At 42.2% G+C, this 15,540-nt stretch overlaps 3 protein-coding genes across 6 annotated transcripts; 2 read left to right on the top strand and 1 right to left on the bottom strand.

Annotated features, from left to right (window-relative positions):
- The first annotated feature begins 1,006 nt into the window (after positions 1–1,006).
- Positions 1,007–10,313, top strand: LOC132264100 (PAN2-PAN3 deadenylation complex subunit PAN3). Of its 4 annotated transcripts, none has more exons than XM_059764173.1 (12): positions 1,007–1,598; positions 3,990–4,100; positions 4,288–4,380; positions 4,903–5,644; positions 5,709–5,825; positions 5,896–6,139; positions 6,218–6,347; positions 6,677–6,813; positions 7,507–7,698; positions 8,520–8,682; positions 8,750–8,896; positions 8,966–10,313. In XM_059764173.1, the coding sequence occupies exons 2-11, from the start codon at positions 4,035–4,037 to the stop codon at positions 8,852–8,854; spliced, it is 1,989 nt and encodes a 662-aa protein (XP_059620156.1). In that variant the 5' UTR covers positions 1,007–1,598; positions 3,990–4,034; the 3' UTR covers positions 8,855–8,896; positions 8,966–10,313. The 4 variants fall into 4 exon arrangements, with proteins under 4 accessions (XP_059620156.1, XP_059620155.1, XP_059620159.1 ...); XM_059764172.1 differs by having other exon boundaries at positions 3,987–4,100; XM_059764174.1 differs by lacking the exon at positions 1,007–1,598 and adding an exon at positions 2,892–3,328.
- A 108-nt stretch (positions 10,314–10,421) lies between these two features.
- Positions 10,422–12,782, bottom strand: LOC132264101 (protein lin-7 homolog C). Its single transcript, XM_059764177.1, has 4 exons — positions 12,629–12,782; positions 12,001–12,424; positions 11,493–11,893; positions 10,422–10,919 (listed from the first exon to the last, which is right to left on the bottom strand). The coding sequence occupies exons 2-4, from the start codon at positions 12,029–12,031 to the stop codon at positions 10,764–10,766; spliced, it is 588 nt and encodes a 195-aa protein (XP_059620160.1). The 5' UTR covers positions 12,032–12,424; positions 12,629–12,782; the 3' UTR covers positions 10,422–10,763.
- Positions 12,783–14,253: 1,471 nt separating this feature from the next.
- On the top strand, positions 14,254–15,539 carry LOC132264261 (chromatin remodeling regulator CECR2-like). The gene is made up of 4 exons (XM_059764376.1): positions 14,254–14,493; positions 14,567–14,737; positions 14,809–15,248; positions 15,317–15,539. Exons 1-4 carry the CDS (start codon positions 14,254–14,256, stop codon positions 15,537–15,539), a joined length of 1,074 nt encoding a protein of 357 aa, XP_059620359.1.
- The last annotated feature ends 1 nt before the right edge of the window (position 15,540 follows it).

Below are 15,540 nucleotides of genomic sequence, written 5' to 3'. Positions count from 1 at the left end.
ATATACACATAATATTTATATAAAAAAGGTAAACACTTGTCCTGTAGAAAGAGTAAAGAAAAAAAAACAATGTGAAATATTTATTAATGAAAATATAATTGTTCGCCTTTTTTGTACAATAAATTCCACTTTTGTATTTTTTAATAAAATATGACATCTAATAAAATATTTGTAATAGAATTTATTGAATTAAGAAAAGTGAAAGTAAATGATTATATTACTCAAAATATTGTATATTATTGAAAAAAAAGAAAGACAAAATGAAAGAAATACAGTAAAAAGAAACACTTATAAACTGTTGATCATCTGTCGAAGTATTCTTAATACTTGTTTTCTTATGTATCACACAATTTGTTGGTATATTTTTCAAAAAAAAAAGAATAAAAATAAGGTGTATGAAAAAAAAACTACAGAAGACACGTCAATTAAAAGTGAAATGAAAATTTATTGTTGATAATTGTAATTTTTCAACAAATTCTGTATGATAATTAAATTGCATTTATATGTGATGCATTTGTTGTAATTTTATATCACTCTGTTCTAAATCCCATTGTGTTTTGCAAATAATCTTTCAAACAAGAAGCATTACAAATTAATAACTTGAATATAGCATTAGGAAATATCTGATACAAAGAGAAACTCAATTCTTTGGAAATAAATCAAATTTGTTACATTTTATATATATTTCAATTCAGTATAAAGTCAAATGATTTATGTTCTAGAGAGACAAAAGCAAATGAGAGGCATCAACCACAATTTGTAGCCGCTTCCGAATTTGAACAATTAATAAAAACAGAAAAAGATACTGAATTATTGTTTAAAAATCAAGCTTTTCAATTGGTAATAATTGAGAGTCACCGTGATTTTGCATATTGGACTCTGACAGGGCTCAACGTTTCCCATTCGAAAATCCCAATTGTCGATCGGTGTGCACTCTGTCGTGAATGGGGTGAAAGTGCGTGTTTTGCCCACTTTTCGGCGTTTCTACGCAGTTGCCTTGACATGAGTTTGACAGCGCCATCGCAGAAAGGCCAAAAATTGTGTTGATAGGGGCATCGCACAGAGATTTCGTGCTGAATTTTGGGGCTGTGTGCCAGAAAAAGTGGAGTTTCAGATTGACTATCGCGAATGTGGGGGCCCGTGAGTGTTTTGCACTAGTGCACAGACGCACTGCACGCGAGAGGAGCCCGAATTTCGGGTGGCAAAGTGCTTGGGACAGAGAGTAGCCTTGTTGTTGTTGCCTCCGTTCGCAACAAAGTCGCGACGACAGCAGAGGCCAAGCAGCCACAGAATAGGCGAGAAACGTAGTTGATTTGCGTATCGGCAGCTGTACGTGAAAATTCAGGTGTCGCTGGGACTGTGGCCGCGGTGAACAATTGTCCAGCACACGCAATTTGTGCGCCAGGGCAGCGCGCCGTGGAGGCTTATGTGAAGCAGTGGGGAAGGCTTGTAAATAGTGTGTGACAAAAGGAAGACAAACTCTCTGTGACGCGACATGAAACTCTAGTTTTTCGGGCCCCCCTTCACGGGGCCCCCAAAGGAGTTGTTGCATCAGTGTCAATTGATTGCATTGCACATCAACACTGCGAGCTCTAAAGGTAAAAATTCACGAGTTGTTTCGCTTGTGAAAAGCATGACCTCCAATAATGGCTGAAAAAGTCTCTCTGTGTGTTTCTATGCTGAGTGCGCTCTCCGTCGCTGTGACCCCAATAAAGTGCCCTCCGCGGTGGCACAGAGGCACCTGGAGTGTCCCCAAATCGCGCCCCGTGAGCCCCACATCCTCACCGTGCCCGAAAGTCGTCCGGTGGGACTGGAATTTTCCGTGAAATTGACGTGCAAAGGGAAGAGAGAGAAAGAGTCTCGGAAGTTTCAAGTCAAAATGACGCTCGTGGTGAGCAAAAAGAGAGACTCAAACAAAGAGGAACTTCAGCATCCCTTCGTTCGCCTCTCGGCTCATATTCTACCCACAGAGAGACACGTTCATTTCTGCCTCTTTTTTCCCTCTCCGATCGCCTCGCTTTCCACTCTCCATTCCGTGGATTTTTCCGTCAAAACACCGCCAATGTTTGCCCAGGAAAATGCAGAAAATGGGGAATATGAAGAGAAAAAAAAATACTCCGCGTAACAGCAAAACACGGAATGTCAATTGAACGACCGGCAATTTGCCCAAAGAATATATTATTTAGAAGGTCTGTTTTCGTGAAAATACAGTAGGAAATACGAAAAATTTCAATAACTTCACATCTACCCTTGAAAAAATAATAAATAATCTACATTAAATTGCTTTTAAACTCACGACAATGCAAAAAATCTACTGAGAAATTTCATTGCAATTTCAACTGAGTTTATTTCTTTATTCTCTTTATAAAAATTGGTTTCAATATTGAGTTGCTGAAATAATTTAAAAATTAATTGTTTAATGTCAAATTCATTCAAATTGTCTCATGGAAAATGATTCCAAAAATGATTGGTTTTTGGATATGAAGCAGAAATGATAAGAAAAATAAATAAATGGCAAAATATAAAAAGGATTGTAATCAACCTGAATAAAAGCTCTAAGAAATGTGTTACCTTATTGTGAATTTTCATGTAATGAAAGCGTGTGTGTTTATCTTATTGCGGGTGAACCTATAAATCATAAATACTTCATGTCGGAAGATAACAAGTGAAATATTTCCTCAAGTATTCTTTCCCTGATTACCATAATTTCGTCGATCTTCGCGGGAAAACAACGCATTTTATTGTAGAACGCATAAGCGATCAATGTGCTCGTTGATTTATCGCCAATTCTCAATTTCCTTCCTAGAAAGAGTGTGTGTGAGAGAGAGAGAGAGATGGAAGGCTAGCGCTGGACGCGCGCAACCTTATCAAAAATGCCCATTCAATGCAATTTTGTATGAAAACATGGGTCGAAAAGTGATACAATTTTTCCCGAAACGCCATCGCGCGCCCGAAGCCGAAGCGTCATGCATACAGACTGAACCAGAAAATGTACAGTTAATCACCAAAATGTCAATGTGGACGAGTTAGTGTTGAGAGAGATTAACAAAGGCAAGGAAGAATTGAAAAGTGACTTTTAATGGCAGAAAAATAAGAAGACACAACATCCCAACTCTGGTTCAAGCTTCAATTCAGCCGCGCAACGTCGCGAATGAGTCAAAGTGACGGAAGAGAAAGAAAGCACACACACGGAGAAAAAGAGAACAGACTGAAGCAATTAGAAAAAGAAGAAGTTCAACAATTAATGGGAAACAGATGATGTGAAAGAGTGAAGAAGAAGACGCAGTTTGGCGAAGAAGAAGAGATAAATTTTTGTGATATCTTACAGGTGATGATTTTCGGCAACATTCTAGTTTTGGGCAATTTTTCTGTGTGAAATTTTGAAATGAAGTCAAAGAAACTCTGTGTGATTTTGTAGCTTTTCTGGCTGAAAGACATTTTGCAAGAGAAGCAGACTCATGTAATGCCTGAGTTACTCAATCAGGAAGCCTTAGATTAGCGAGAGTCCTATTGATCATTTGGAGGGCGAGAGGAATGTTAGCGGAGAAGCTTTTGTCACTGTTGACTTTCCCTTTATGTATGACAAGCGCGTACATAGAAGAGCGACGATGTTGCGCATGTCTGACCGACGATTTACATCCTTCTTCCTTATTTACCCAACATCTTCTCCCATGCTTTCTTTCCACTCCAATTTTTCGTCAATATATCCACACACACACACACTTTTGTGGGTTCATTTTGGGGGTTGATGATGGCCTAAAAATGCGCGCAAAGTAAAGCTAAAATTTTCCCACCAGTTGCACAGATTGATTGCGACTCGCGAGCGTCGATGAAACACGTTGATGAACAGCAAATCCAATTACTTCACCAGGGAATAAATTAGTTATGCCTCTAATTGTTTAATATCTGCCATGATATTTCATACACTTACGGTATGTCTTTCACCTTACCCACTGTTTTGTCTCTCTCTCTCCCTCTCGCCGCAGAAGACGAAGAACAAGAAGCAGCAGCAGCAGCAGTAAGATAGAGGAAGAATGGATCAAATCTTCTACTCACCCCTCAATGGTGTTCCATCTGAGAGCAAATTGGCAACTTATATGGTAATTATCGTGCCTTGTCATCAATGAATTGTCCTATTATCACCTCTCTATCTTGTCTATTTTGTGAAATACACACAACTCCAATCGACATTTGTAAATATCTCTGGCATCTTATTATATGGTTTTGGCTATACTGTTCCTTTTCTCCCTCCAACAAACAAATCCCAAATGCCTTACCATCTTCAAGAGTCGACAAAATGTCACAACACCGACTTATGGATTGTCATCGGGTATAACGAAACTGTCTCTGGAATCGCCAATTTCAACAAAAAAGACTCAGGTTCACAATTCAATGTTTTATTCCCTTTCTCTCTTTTTTTTTGTAGCGTTTTGACATCCTTTTTCTCTTAAAGTTTCGCATTTAAGGAAATACTTTAAAGAATAGTTGATGCATGCAAACTTTTACTTTCACTTGGAGAATATTTAATTTAAATATATAAAAGAGTGAATTAATTTCTATCCAGCAAAGGTTTTGATGAGATAAATGCTTGGCTTAGTGAAAGATGTATTGGCTAAAGTGCTGTTTTCTAACGCTTTGCAAGATATGATTTAATAATTTCTACAATGAAAAAAAAACAACAACCTACAAGATCGTGAATTGGAATGAGAAAAGTCCATTTTCCACTGCCCACGATGCTCAAGCTTATGAGAATATCATGGGAATGCAATGCTATTGGGCCTTCTTATTTTTTAGTCAACATTTTATGTGTGATGCTGTAGAATAATAACACCGGCTTTGTGACAAACACACACACACTGACTGTGAAGCACGCAGATTAATTGTGGCCCTCAATGATTGCAGGTAACGCCACAATCTCCTGAATTCATTCCACGTCTCAATTCATCGCCGAGCTTCTACTCTCCATATTCATCTGTGATCGCAAATGGGGGCGGTGGATCCAATGGGGGTGTCGTGGTGCCACCGATTGTGGCGAAGCCAACGTCTGTGTTAGGGGCTCCGTGCCCGTCCACCGTGTACAATGCTGTGACGCCGATCAAGAGTCGCAACTTGATGCGCGGCGACTCTCCGCAGAGTACAAATGACTCACCGCGCCTCACGCCGCAGCCCTCACCGCCGCCAACGACTGCGATCCATCAGGAGAATGTCGGCGGCACTACTTACTTCTATCCGGCCGCCGCGGCTGTGGCGCAAACCACCACCAGCCAGGCGTGCAGCTCCACGAGCTCCGACACGAATGGGCGCTATGGGCACCACAGCAGTGCCCAGATGAGCCTCTCGTACTCGCATCCGGGCCATGTGTATCCCGGCCCCGCGTCCAGCGTGCTCAGTCTGCAGCCCAAGACCCTCCTGTCGTCGGCCTTCTTCATGCCGGCGGAGATGCGCAGCAGTATTCAGGGCAGGAATGCCATCAGCAACAACATGGAGACTGGCGGCATTGAGCTGCCACTCGAGGTGGACAACTACCACGGACTGTGCCCCCTGGAGCCGATGGCGGTCAATCTGAAACTCCCGGTGCCCGCGTCCTCGTACAAGGCAACCCACAGCAACACAGGAGTCAAGTACTTCTTGCGTCGAATTCATGGTGTGTGTTTTTCCCCGGGCATTTTAAATTCACCCACGCTCTCTAATGCTCACTCTTCCTTCAGGTTTCCGTCTGCAATCTGCGAAGTTTATGAGTGTGGTGGAAATGTGGAAGAAACTGCAACATTCTAACGTGGTCCAATTGCGAGAAGTATTCACGACAAAGGCATTTGGAGATCACTGTAAGTCCTTCTTGTCTCATTTACACACAAAATGGGATTGTTCAATGGAAATTGTTGCTTTCTCTCGCAGCTCTTGTGCTCGTCTATGACTACCATCCTGGTTCTCAGACGCTCCTGTCGAAGTATTTTACACCATCCGTTGAGACGAACGGATATGCTGACCCGTTCTCGGGTGAGGCGCGTCCTTTCAGTCACAAGAGCAGCCTTCAGAGGACTGTGAATGGTCCGATGTTGGCGGAGAATGAAATATGGTTCATCATCATGCAACTAACTGCTGGTCTCCGTGCAATACATCAATCGGGACTGGCGTGCAGGTGAGCTTCTAAAACAAGTCCTGACAAAGTGTGTGTCCTTTTGATGATCATTGACGAGTGATTTTCTTCTGTTTGTAGAACGCTAGATCCCACGAAAATCATCGTTACGGGAAGACGAGTGAGATTTAGTTGTTTAGGCATTTCCGATATTGTTTCCTTCGATCCGAATCAGGCTAATCAATTAGCGGTCATTTCACACTATCAACAGGTTAATATTTCTTCTTAAGCTATACAAGAAATTCTCCACGAAAACACAACATTTTATTTATACTATCATTTGTTGGGTGAAAATTGTGTTTGGTCAACCACAAATCACCCCCTTTCTCTTTAATTGCACTGGTAGTTTGAGGAACATTTATTATTGAAAGTGGCACTTTTAGTGTTCTTATCGTTTTCTTGCTCAACATCGATTTTGCAGGGAGTTTCCTTTGAAAATGTTGTGCCAATAGATATTGAATGTTTCTCAAACTTCTGGGGAGTCTTGAAATATTGATATCAGTTTTAAAGTCTTCTTCGTGTCTTTCTTCTCGGAATCAGGAGGACTTGACGTCTCTGGGTAAGTTAGTTTTAGCGCTAGCTTGCCGTTGTCTCCACTCGATACACCGTGATCAGGTTCAGGCAAGCATCGAATTGGTGGCCAGACACTATTCAAGTGATTTGAGAAATTTAATTTTGTGAGTTGCCACTTTTATGAATATTTTGTCAGTATTAAAGCGATTACAGGCTTGCTGATGATCCACGGGAGGATAAGCGAGAGCGCGAGTGTGTGTTCGCTTAGCCAGAAAACGCGAATAATCCCTCGATATATCGAAGGTTCAGCCAATTTTTCAGGGGTTCGCGACGGCATTGCGCGACTCAGGAAAGACAAAATGGCGGATCTCTTGCGAATAATTTCCTGGATTATTAAAATCATTAAATTCTTCTGCAAGTCATCAATTTTCACAATTTTAAAGTAAAATTTCACGCTTTTGAAGTATGCAAATCAACTGACAGCTGAACACACCAAGCACAGTGGCGCTAGTGTCGACAAAGAAGAATAATCTCTGAGTGTGTTTAACGCCAGTTCAGCCACGAATGGTTAATCCATATTTTGAGTGTTTAAAGGTTCAGATCAATCACGATTTATCGCTAATCTGACCTTTACACACTACAGGCTCATCCACGGAGGATTGATCCGAGTTCGCGCTGATTCGAGGATAACCCACAAGTCTGTAATCGCTCTTATTTGTCACTAATTCTTGATACTTAATCATGTCTTTTTCTCTCTCTTCCTCTCTCTCTGCATTTTGTTGGGAAATTTGTTTGTCTGTTTCTTGACTGTGTTGGGGGGGGTTATCTTTGGGGGGATGAAATCGTGTGTATCTTAGGTACCTTCTGACAACGACAAATCGACGTGCCGTCTCGGACTTGATGCCAATGATTGGCGCACGGTTCTATATACAACTTGACGCCCTCCAGACGCAGTGTGATATGCAAGACGACGAATTGGCCAAGGAAATGGAAAATGGGAGACTCTATAGACTTCTTGTGAAACTTGGATGCATCAATGAACGTCCTGAGTGAGTAATCAATGTATATTTCCTCTATTTGCTCTCTTTTTCTCTCTGATATTGGAATATATTATTATGTGTCGTTGTGTATTTCACATGGTCGTTATGTCGAATTTCAGCATTGAGACGTTGAGGAGTTGTGCATTCTGTGATGCTCTGAGGGTGTGAAAATAGTGTGTTCGAAGGGAATTTCTTTCCCAGAAGACTTGCCTAAAGTTCATGAACAGTTGTTAGAGTGTGAATTTCGAGGACAAAGTGTGCTTAAGTAATTTATTGAGTTGATCTTGTTTACATTCTCTTTGGCTTCACAAATTTGGTTGAATCACAAATTTCAGGTTGTAATTATTATTATTGTGTGTGAAGGAACATGAAAAGCAGATTTACGGACACATCATGAATATCGAAAGTAATTTGATACGTTGCAGATTGAATAGAAGAGAGTATTTAGAGTTAAAGAGAACTTTTGGAAGTTAAACATCGAATCGTGTGTCTCTTCAGGAAGAGAAGCAGAAACTATTCTCATAACTGCAATCAACCGAAATACACTTGGAAAGAGAAAGAAGATGCTGAACAACATTAGGGATTAGATTTGTGATTTTTCCTTTATTTTCCGTAATAAATAGCACTTTACTTTAGCATTTTATGTATCTGTAGAGTTTTGTGAAGGCAAATAATAATGCAAAAGATGGTCTCTCTCTTGATGGCTCTCCGATCAAGTAAGACAAACACGAATCGGAGATGTTAAAGACATACACTAACCCTGATTCCTCCTCTGTGTTAAGGTGATTTAGATGAATTTTCAAACAACTTTCCTCTTCTTCCCCTTTCAGGCTCAATATGGATGTGACTTGGTCGGAAACTGGCGATCGCTACATGTTAAAACTCTTCCGCGATTATTTATTCCACTCTGTGAGTGAAGATGGACGCCCTTGGATGGATCATGCACACATTGTCCAATGCCTCAACAAGCTCGATGCTGGAACGATGGAGAGGGTGAGTTGGTGGCGCACAACGCGACTGCCGACACCGTTTCAAGCCTCGTGTTTCTTGTCTTGTGCAGGTGCAACTGATGTCCAGGGACGAGCAGTCGGTCCTCGTGGTGACGTACGCTGAGCTGAAGCACTGCCTGGAACAGGCATTCGGCGAATTGGCCGCCAACGCGTGAGAGCCGCGAAACAATTAATTCCTCCGAAGAAGAAATTCTTACGTAAATGACGCGCGCGCGACACTTGACCGATTTTGATTGACTGACAACACTTGCCTTCCTTTCTTGCAGATTGAAGACATGCAGCTAAAGATTTGTGAACGAGAACGAGCGGAGAGGGAGACAGAGAGAGAGAGAGAGCGCGATTTAAACTTATGGTTAACAGAGTACTTGAAGATGAAAGTGAAGAAGAAGAAAAAAAATAGTGTTGGTATAATTTATTTTTTTAAAGAGCAAAATGAAAAAATCACCTAATAATTTAACAAGATGAATAAGAGGCGAAAGATGAGGCCGTCTTATTTGGTGAAATAGAAGAGGAGAAGCAGAAGATTGTCTTGGATTTTAAAGGATTAGTAAAATCGCAGAGTTGCGATGTTTTTTTTTTTTTAATATAAGTGTGAATAATTTCACCACTTTTTTACAACACGTAAAATTCTAAATTGATTTATTTGTGATGAAATTTCTGTCACGCGTCTCTTTAAATACTTTCTATATTTTTTTAATTCTTCTAATTACAGTAAGAAGATGGTAATTTTCAAGTTTTTTTTTCTAGATTGTTATTTTCTTAGCAGATATGAAGCACTCAAGATGGATTTTTCTTTCCAACAATCTTTTTTTTTTGTAACTACAATTAATCATATATTTTGTGATGAAGATTTAAATGAATGAATTGTCAAAGTTTGATAGGGAGTTGAAAGTTTTTTTTTCTTTTGTAAAATCCTTTTTTTTGCGAAATAGAAAGTGAACTCTATGAAGAAAAACCTTTTATGATTTTTTGTCTCACTTGATCTGGGCGTGGAGAGGAGAAGAATTTTAGTGATTTTGCGAAGAAAACACACATTCAATGGCATTTTTTCTGTTTTTTTGCACACACGACAAAACACAAAAACATCCGTCCTGGCTGAAAAAAACAAACTGAAGAAAACGACACATTTTCTCTTGATGGCATTTTTAATGATTAGTTGTGAAGAAACAAAATTTCTTATTCGCAGAAAATTGCTAAAATTCTACAAGATCTTTTCTTTTTCTCTTACAATTTCTCATAAATTTCACATGTGATTTATTTGAAACTGAGGATTTACATTGCTGATGGGCCCAAAAACAAAGGCTCTCGGGAGATTCATACAGTTTTGGTGGTATAAATCAAAAAGAAAAGAAAAACCCCTAATTTATTCACTCTAAATTACATTGCAAGGAACGAGAGGAGATAATGCAAATTCTTAGGGACTTTTCAAAGAGAGAGAGAATGGCTATCTTGACCACTATAATTTCCTATAGTTTTAACAATTTAAATTAAAAGAAAAAAAATCACGTGAGGTGTGAAGAAAAAAAGTCGTTCTCTTAAATGCAGAGAGTGGAAATTGAACTAAAATGTAAAAAAAAAATGTGACGGTTTGAAAAATGGAAAGGGCACAAAAATCGAAAGAAGAAACAAAACTACAAACACACTTTGATCCAATTTATCTTTCAGTAACATTTCACGATTGATTGACTTTTCTTTTTTATCGGCGGACAAAAAAGGAAAATGAAATACAATTATACAACATTTTAGGAGGCGCAAATGAGATGCGTAGGAACTGAAATAAGAGGAGAAAAAAAAATAAAGTGAAGAGAAAAATGATGAAATTATATGTTTAATAAAAAGGAATTGAAAATACTTTAAAATGTCTCAATGACTTAAATATTCCCTACTAAAACAATAAATCTACAATTTTTTCGGCGAGAGTCGCGGCGGCCGAAGAAAATCAATTTGCGGCGCACGGAGAATTGCACTCTATGAGTAAAACTGCTGTGTCGTGTGTGTGTGGATTACTTTCCGTGTTCATCTGGCACATTTCCGCTCCACTTTTCAGGCGTCTTGTCGACTTGTTCACTGGAACTGACGTCGACGGGCAGCGCGTTGCTTGTCAAATCGCAACTCCATCTCCTCCAGCACCTTTGGCGTGTAGCGCACCACCAGCTTCACCGAGCCGATCGCCTGCTTGAGGAGCTCCACGGCTTTCTCATGGTTCTCGCCCTCCACGGACTGCAACGAGGCAATTAAGCAAACCACTCTTCAGCATTGACTTCTCGCCGCTTCTCTTCACTGGGCAAAATCGCTGTTTCAAACTATCATGCAAATGATGCAAATTCTCAGTAATCCGCTTAAGTGAGAGATTAGAAGAATTCAAAGAAATGGAAGAAAAGCGTGATTTCCTACGAAGATTTAAAGAGAATTTAAAGCACTGCATTTTTCCTCCAGTCTTAAAGTTTTATCACAGTTTTTGGCGGGAGAATTTGCACTTAAAATGCATGAGAAATAAGCTATCGAATAACGACGTTTTTGCCACATCCACAGATATATAGAAAAAGCTGGAAAAGCTTCAATTTCTAGACATGATACGAAATGGAAATTGAAGCAGAAAAAGCAAAGAACATTCCGAAATTAAGGGAGGGTACAATTTGACCAAATCAAGCTCAGAATGTTATCAACCCTAAAGGATTTAAGTGGCTTAAATTGAACCAAGGAAATAGGAGGAAATCAACCACTTTCCCCAAGACTTTCCCTCCAAAATCGCAGGTCAGAGAAGACGGAGCAGACAACAGAGCAAATACGCACCACTCCGTTGACGGAGAGCAGCTGGTCGCCCCGCTTGAGGCCCCCGTGGCGATCGGCCACGCCTCCGGGGATGATGCGGGAGATGTAAATGGGGGAGTTCTGCTCCTTGCCGCCCATCACGTTGAATCCCAGGCCCTCGTCCGTCTTCGGCAGCTCCACGACGCGCGGGTGCGCGTGTCCCTCGCTGGCGGCGAACGCGGCCACCGTGGCCTTGGCGGTGGCGGAGGCTCGCACGTCCTGCGAGCCCTGCACGTCCACCGTCTCGTAGACGTGCTCGTACACTTCCCGCACGGCGTTGAAGAAGTCACTCTGGAGGACTTTCTGCAGCGCCGCCACCTTCGTCGTAGGAATCTCGCCGCTCATCTCGAGCTTCGCCAGCAGCTCGATGGTCCGTTTGATGTCTATTTTTGTCGCACAGGCGACAGGAGGAGAAGAGAACAGCGTGAGAGATGTGATTTTTCCCCGAAGGGCGGAAGGCCTTTCGCGCGCCTCCCCGAGCTTTCCTCACCAGTTGCAAGAGTCAGTGGCTCCACACCCATGGTTGCTCAGCGGTTCTGCAGCGTCTGGTGCTTCTTGAGGATGTTCTGCACGCTTTCAGCACTTCAGTTTGCACTTTCCCTGGGAAATTCACCCTTTCCGCGAGTAACTTGAGAAAACTGGGATGCTGTCAGTGCGAAGAGTGTGCGCCGAGCCGAAATCGCACAGCTGCAAGAATTTCACCACGATTGTCTTGGAATCTCCGCATGAAGAGACTCTACATATTGTCCAGTCCAAGTGTGTGTCTTTCTTAATTCTCTGCGAAGAGTATCAAATACTCCTGGATTGTATTTCTGTTGGCAGAGCCTCAATTCAGCCCACTGATGTCCGCCGGCTGGCGGCTGAAATACTTCGGCGCACTCCTTGCTGTCAACATGGCATTCGCTCGAAAAGTGCTGGAAAAAGAGAGACAGCACGATACTGCCCACTTGCTCACTCGTGACACTGCGAGAGCGAGAGGAGCGGCTGCTGGTCGCATACGGTCATCTCGCGTTTCATTTTCACAACGCAGAAAGTAGGCAGTTCTTGTTAAAATTTTCACCGAAGCTGTGTGATTTATTTTTGTGTGTTAATTTATCGAAGAAATTTTCACTATTTACAGATCGAAAATTATCTCGAGTGAGTATCCAAGTGTGCGGCCGTGCGCGCGGAGTGGGTTTGGGGTGTTGAGTGGCCGCGAGGGCGGCGGAAAAGGGCCTGGGCAGGCGAGTTGGTATGTGGTGAAAAATATTGTACGCATCTTCCATTTTACGGAATTTCAACCGAGAGTTTCTGGTCTGCGCGTTGAATGTCGGAGGAAATCCACCCGTGTGCCGTTCCGCCGCGATCGCCAATCGATTTTCGCGCATCGGGAGCGCGCCTCGGCGTCCGGGCGGGCGCCAGGGGCCCCGCGCGGGGCGGAGCGCCCGCGGAGCAGCGCCCCCGAGTGGCGCGCGAGCTCGCTCCCCCCCATGAACTGACAGCCAGCTCTCTCTCGGGCGAGCAGCACTCTCCCGCGGTGTGCCCGTCGCACAACTGAGGCACGCAAGAGTCTTGGGGACACATTTGTGTTATGTACCGAGAGTGCCGCTATGTGCTCTGGCTTCTCCGGATAAAAAAAGACCTTGTCGGAGCGCGAGAGAGCGAGTCAAGAGGGCGCGCGAATGGGATTAGAATGAAAACACACTGATTTTCCACCAATTTGCTGCGTCCGCTCTTCCCCGTCACTGCCAACTGGCGCGCTTGGTCGCGGGCGACGTCGCGACCCTCGCGGGACTGCAGGAGGCACACTTGTTCGCTCCGGAAGCGCGAGAAATTCCTCGGCCGCCACACGGGCGGCGGAGAAGCGCGCCCAAGGCGCCCAAACTGGGTCCCTTCGTGGCGCAAAACTGCTCGCTTTTCCTCTCTTTCTGGCGCCTTCTTCCGCACGCATTTTCCCTTATTTTTCACACTTTCGTATAATTTTATATAAGAGACACTATGCAAAATTATTGTAATTGCTTCCACGGGGAAAAACCACACCATGGCTCGGTCTAGATGTTGTGCTTTTATTTCATTCAAAAGCGACTGTAAATTATTTGTGAAAAATGCTTGGAAATTTTAGAAATCAGTCAATATAAATTTGTTTGTTTCTTTTTCAACAAAATTAGAACATTACGATTTTGGCGGGAAAATTGCTGACAAGACAAAATCTATTTATCCGGAAAGATGGTTGAATTTGTAAAGGTTAAAGTAATTCTAAGTCCCTTAATTGTTCTTATCCTAGAGCTTAACTCAATGCTAGGTTTTTCTTCGTTACATCGTGTCGCTGAGTGTTGTAAAATCAGGCAATATCTTAAGGTTAACAATTACTATTGTTTAAGGAATTCCCAGAGGAATTAATCAGAGGAATTTGCGGCTTGAAGAAGCCAGAAATGTGCTGCAGAAGCTGGAAGCGGCAGAATTGTTTTGTTTTTATTTTTATTATCATATCTGTGACCGAAATCAGTGAGTTCTTGATTCTCGAAAATCGATTAGATAGGAAAATTGCGTGGTGTGGGAAGAGAGAGAAAGCGTTCTATTGTATGTATTGGAGGCAGAGAGTATATATGTATGTGAATATATAAGTCGCGCGACCTTTAGTAAAACCGCTATAGCGCGCTACCTTTATTATTATGGTTTCTATTACTCCAATAATTACAAACAATCCGGCAGTGATGAGAGATTGATACACTAGGATATCCTCCTGAGGATATTTTTTCACACAATGCCGCATTTCCCTCGTGATATAAACATTTTGCCTCTTCAATTGCCACCGCAGGTGACGTGCAAATACACACACACTTTTGTGAGGATACAAGGGACAAATCTCAACTTCAAGGAGCGGGTTATGTTCCCCACTTTCATCAGTATCCTAGATATTCAATCATGGTGGGAGGTTCCCTGTGTAGCGCACTTCTGTTCTCTCTTCTCGCAGATTTTTAATCTTCCCGAATTTCATATTGAGGTGAGAGATTGAGTGGTTTTGCTGGCGGTTGTGAATAAATGCAGGATTGAATGTTTGTGTGTATGTTTTGCAGGATTTGGAGGAAGCTCTGCTGGCAGATGAAAATGAAGGTCAAACTACACTGCTGTCGGACTTAATTGTGAGTCTCCTGAGAGGATGTGATATTCTGCACAAGTGCAGAGAACATATTCACACCAGCAACTATCAAATGTTCTTGCGAAGACTGTTCAGGAGACAATGTCGAGTGAGTGTTGTAGATGAAAATGTGGTGTTGAAATGTGTGAAATTTGACTTGTGATTTTCTTTCTTCTGCAGATCCACAACATTGAGAACCCATTTGATTCTGATACAGACTTTCAACTATTGCCACTGAGACGCAAACTTGAGATTCTCCACACTTTGTGTTACTTCAGATTGGAATCTAAGAATGTACCTGAACTCTTGGACAAATTAGAGGCGGACAGTCTGCGCGTTGAGCCGCTGGGCTATGATGACAAGAACTCAGCCTATTGGTACTTCTTCGGCACGAGACTGTACAGGGAGGACAATTTGCGTGGTGAGAAGAGGCAGAAGTCAAAGAGTGACGCAATTTGGCAAGTGATTTGCTTCACGGAGGACGATTGGACGAATCTGGCGGCAAAATTGAAAGCATCGACATCTCGACGCAATCGTGCCTTGTCGAAAATTCTTTATGAGAATTTTCTCCCAAAAATTCCAAAGCTTTTCAAAGAGAAGGAGGATCAACGGAGGAGAAAGTGAGTGTTTTTGTGGAAAAGGGAGAGTGTGGTAAATTGTGAGTGCAAAATGTGATTCTCTGTTGCAGTTTCTTCAAGAAAGCCAGTCGCTCGAGGGCTCTGTCGCTGAAGAAGAACTCAGATAGTGAGAGAGAGTTATCAGATTTGGATGTGAAGAAGCTGGTGAAATCTGCTGAAGATTCTTCCTCTGATAGCTCAATAGAAGAAGGCGTGGGTGATCATTGGAACAGTCGAAAGAGGTGCAAACAGCGCGTCGCCACTCGAGGGTCAGGCAGGCAAATTACCAATTAGT

The sequence above is a fragment of the Phlebotomus argentipes genome, unplaced genomic scaffold (assembly GCF_947086385.1).
Source record: "Phlebotomus argentipes unplaced genomic scaffold, Phlebotomus argentipes genome assembly contig_32, whole genome shotgun sequence".
Taxonomy (NCBI): Eukaryota; Metazoa; Arthropoda; class Insecta; order Diptera; family Psychodidae; genus Phlebotomus; species Phlebotomus argentipes.
Note: the sequence above shows the minus strand (reverse complement) of the source record. Positions and strands in the feature narration are given on the sequence as shown.

Coding starts and splice junctions, on each gene's coding strand:
- LOC132264100 (XM_059764173.1), top strand. CDS start 4,035: ATGGATCAAATCTTCTACTCACCCCTCAATGGTGTTCCATCTGAGAGC. Junction 4,101..4,287: donor GCAAATTGGCAACTTATATG/GTAATTATCGTG, acceptor ACCATCTTCAAG/AGTCGACAAAATGTCACAAC. Junction 6,140..6,217: donor CAATCGGGACTGGCGTGCAG/GTGAGCTTCTAA, acceptor TTCTGTTTGTAG/AACGCTAGATCCCACGAAAA.
- LOC132264261 (XM_059764376.1), top strand. CDS start 14,254: ATGCCGCATTTCCCTCGTGATATAAACATTTTGCCTCTTCAATTGCCA. Junction 14,738..14,808: donor TGTTCAGGAGACAATGTCGA/GTGAGTGTTGTA, acceptor TTTCTTCTGCAG/ATCCACAACATTGAGAACCC. Junction 15,249..15,316: donor GAGGATCAACGGAGGAGAAA/GTGAGTGTTTTT, acceptor TCTCTGTTGCAG/TTTCTTCAAGAAAGCCAGTC.
- LOC132264101 (XM_059764177.1), bottom strand. CDS start 12,031: ATGGGTGTGGAGCCACTGACTCTTGCAACTG. Junction 11,894..12,000: donor GCCACTGACTCTTGCAACTG/GTGAGGAAAGCT, acceptor CGACAAAAATAG/ACATCAAACGGACCATCGAG. Junction 10,920..11,492: donor TGCTCTCCGTCAACGGAGTG/GTGCGTATTTGC, acceptor GCCTCGTTGCAG/TCCGTGGAGGGCGAGAACCA.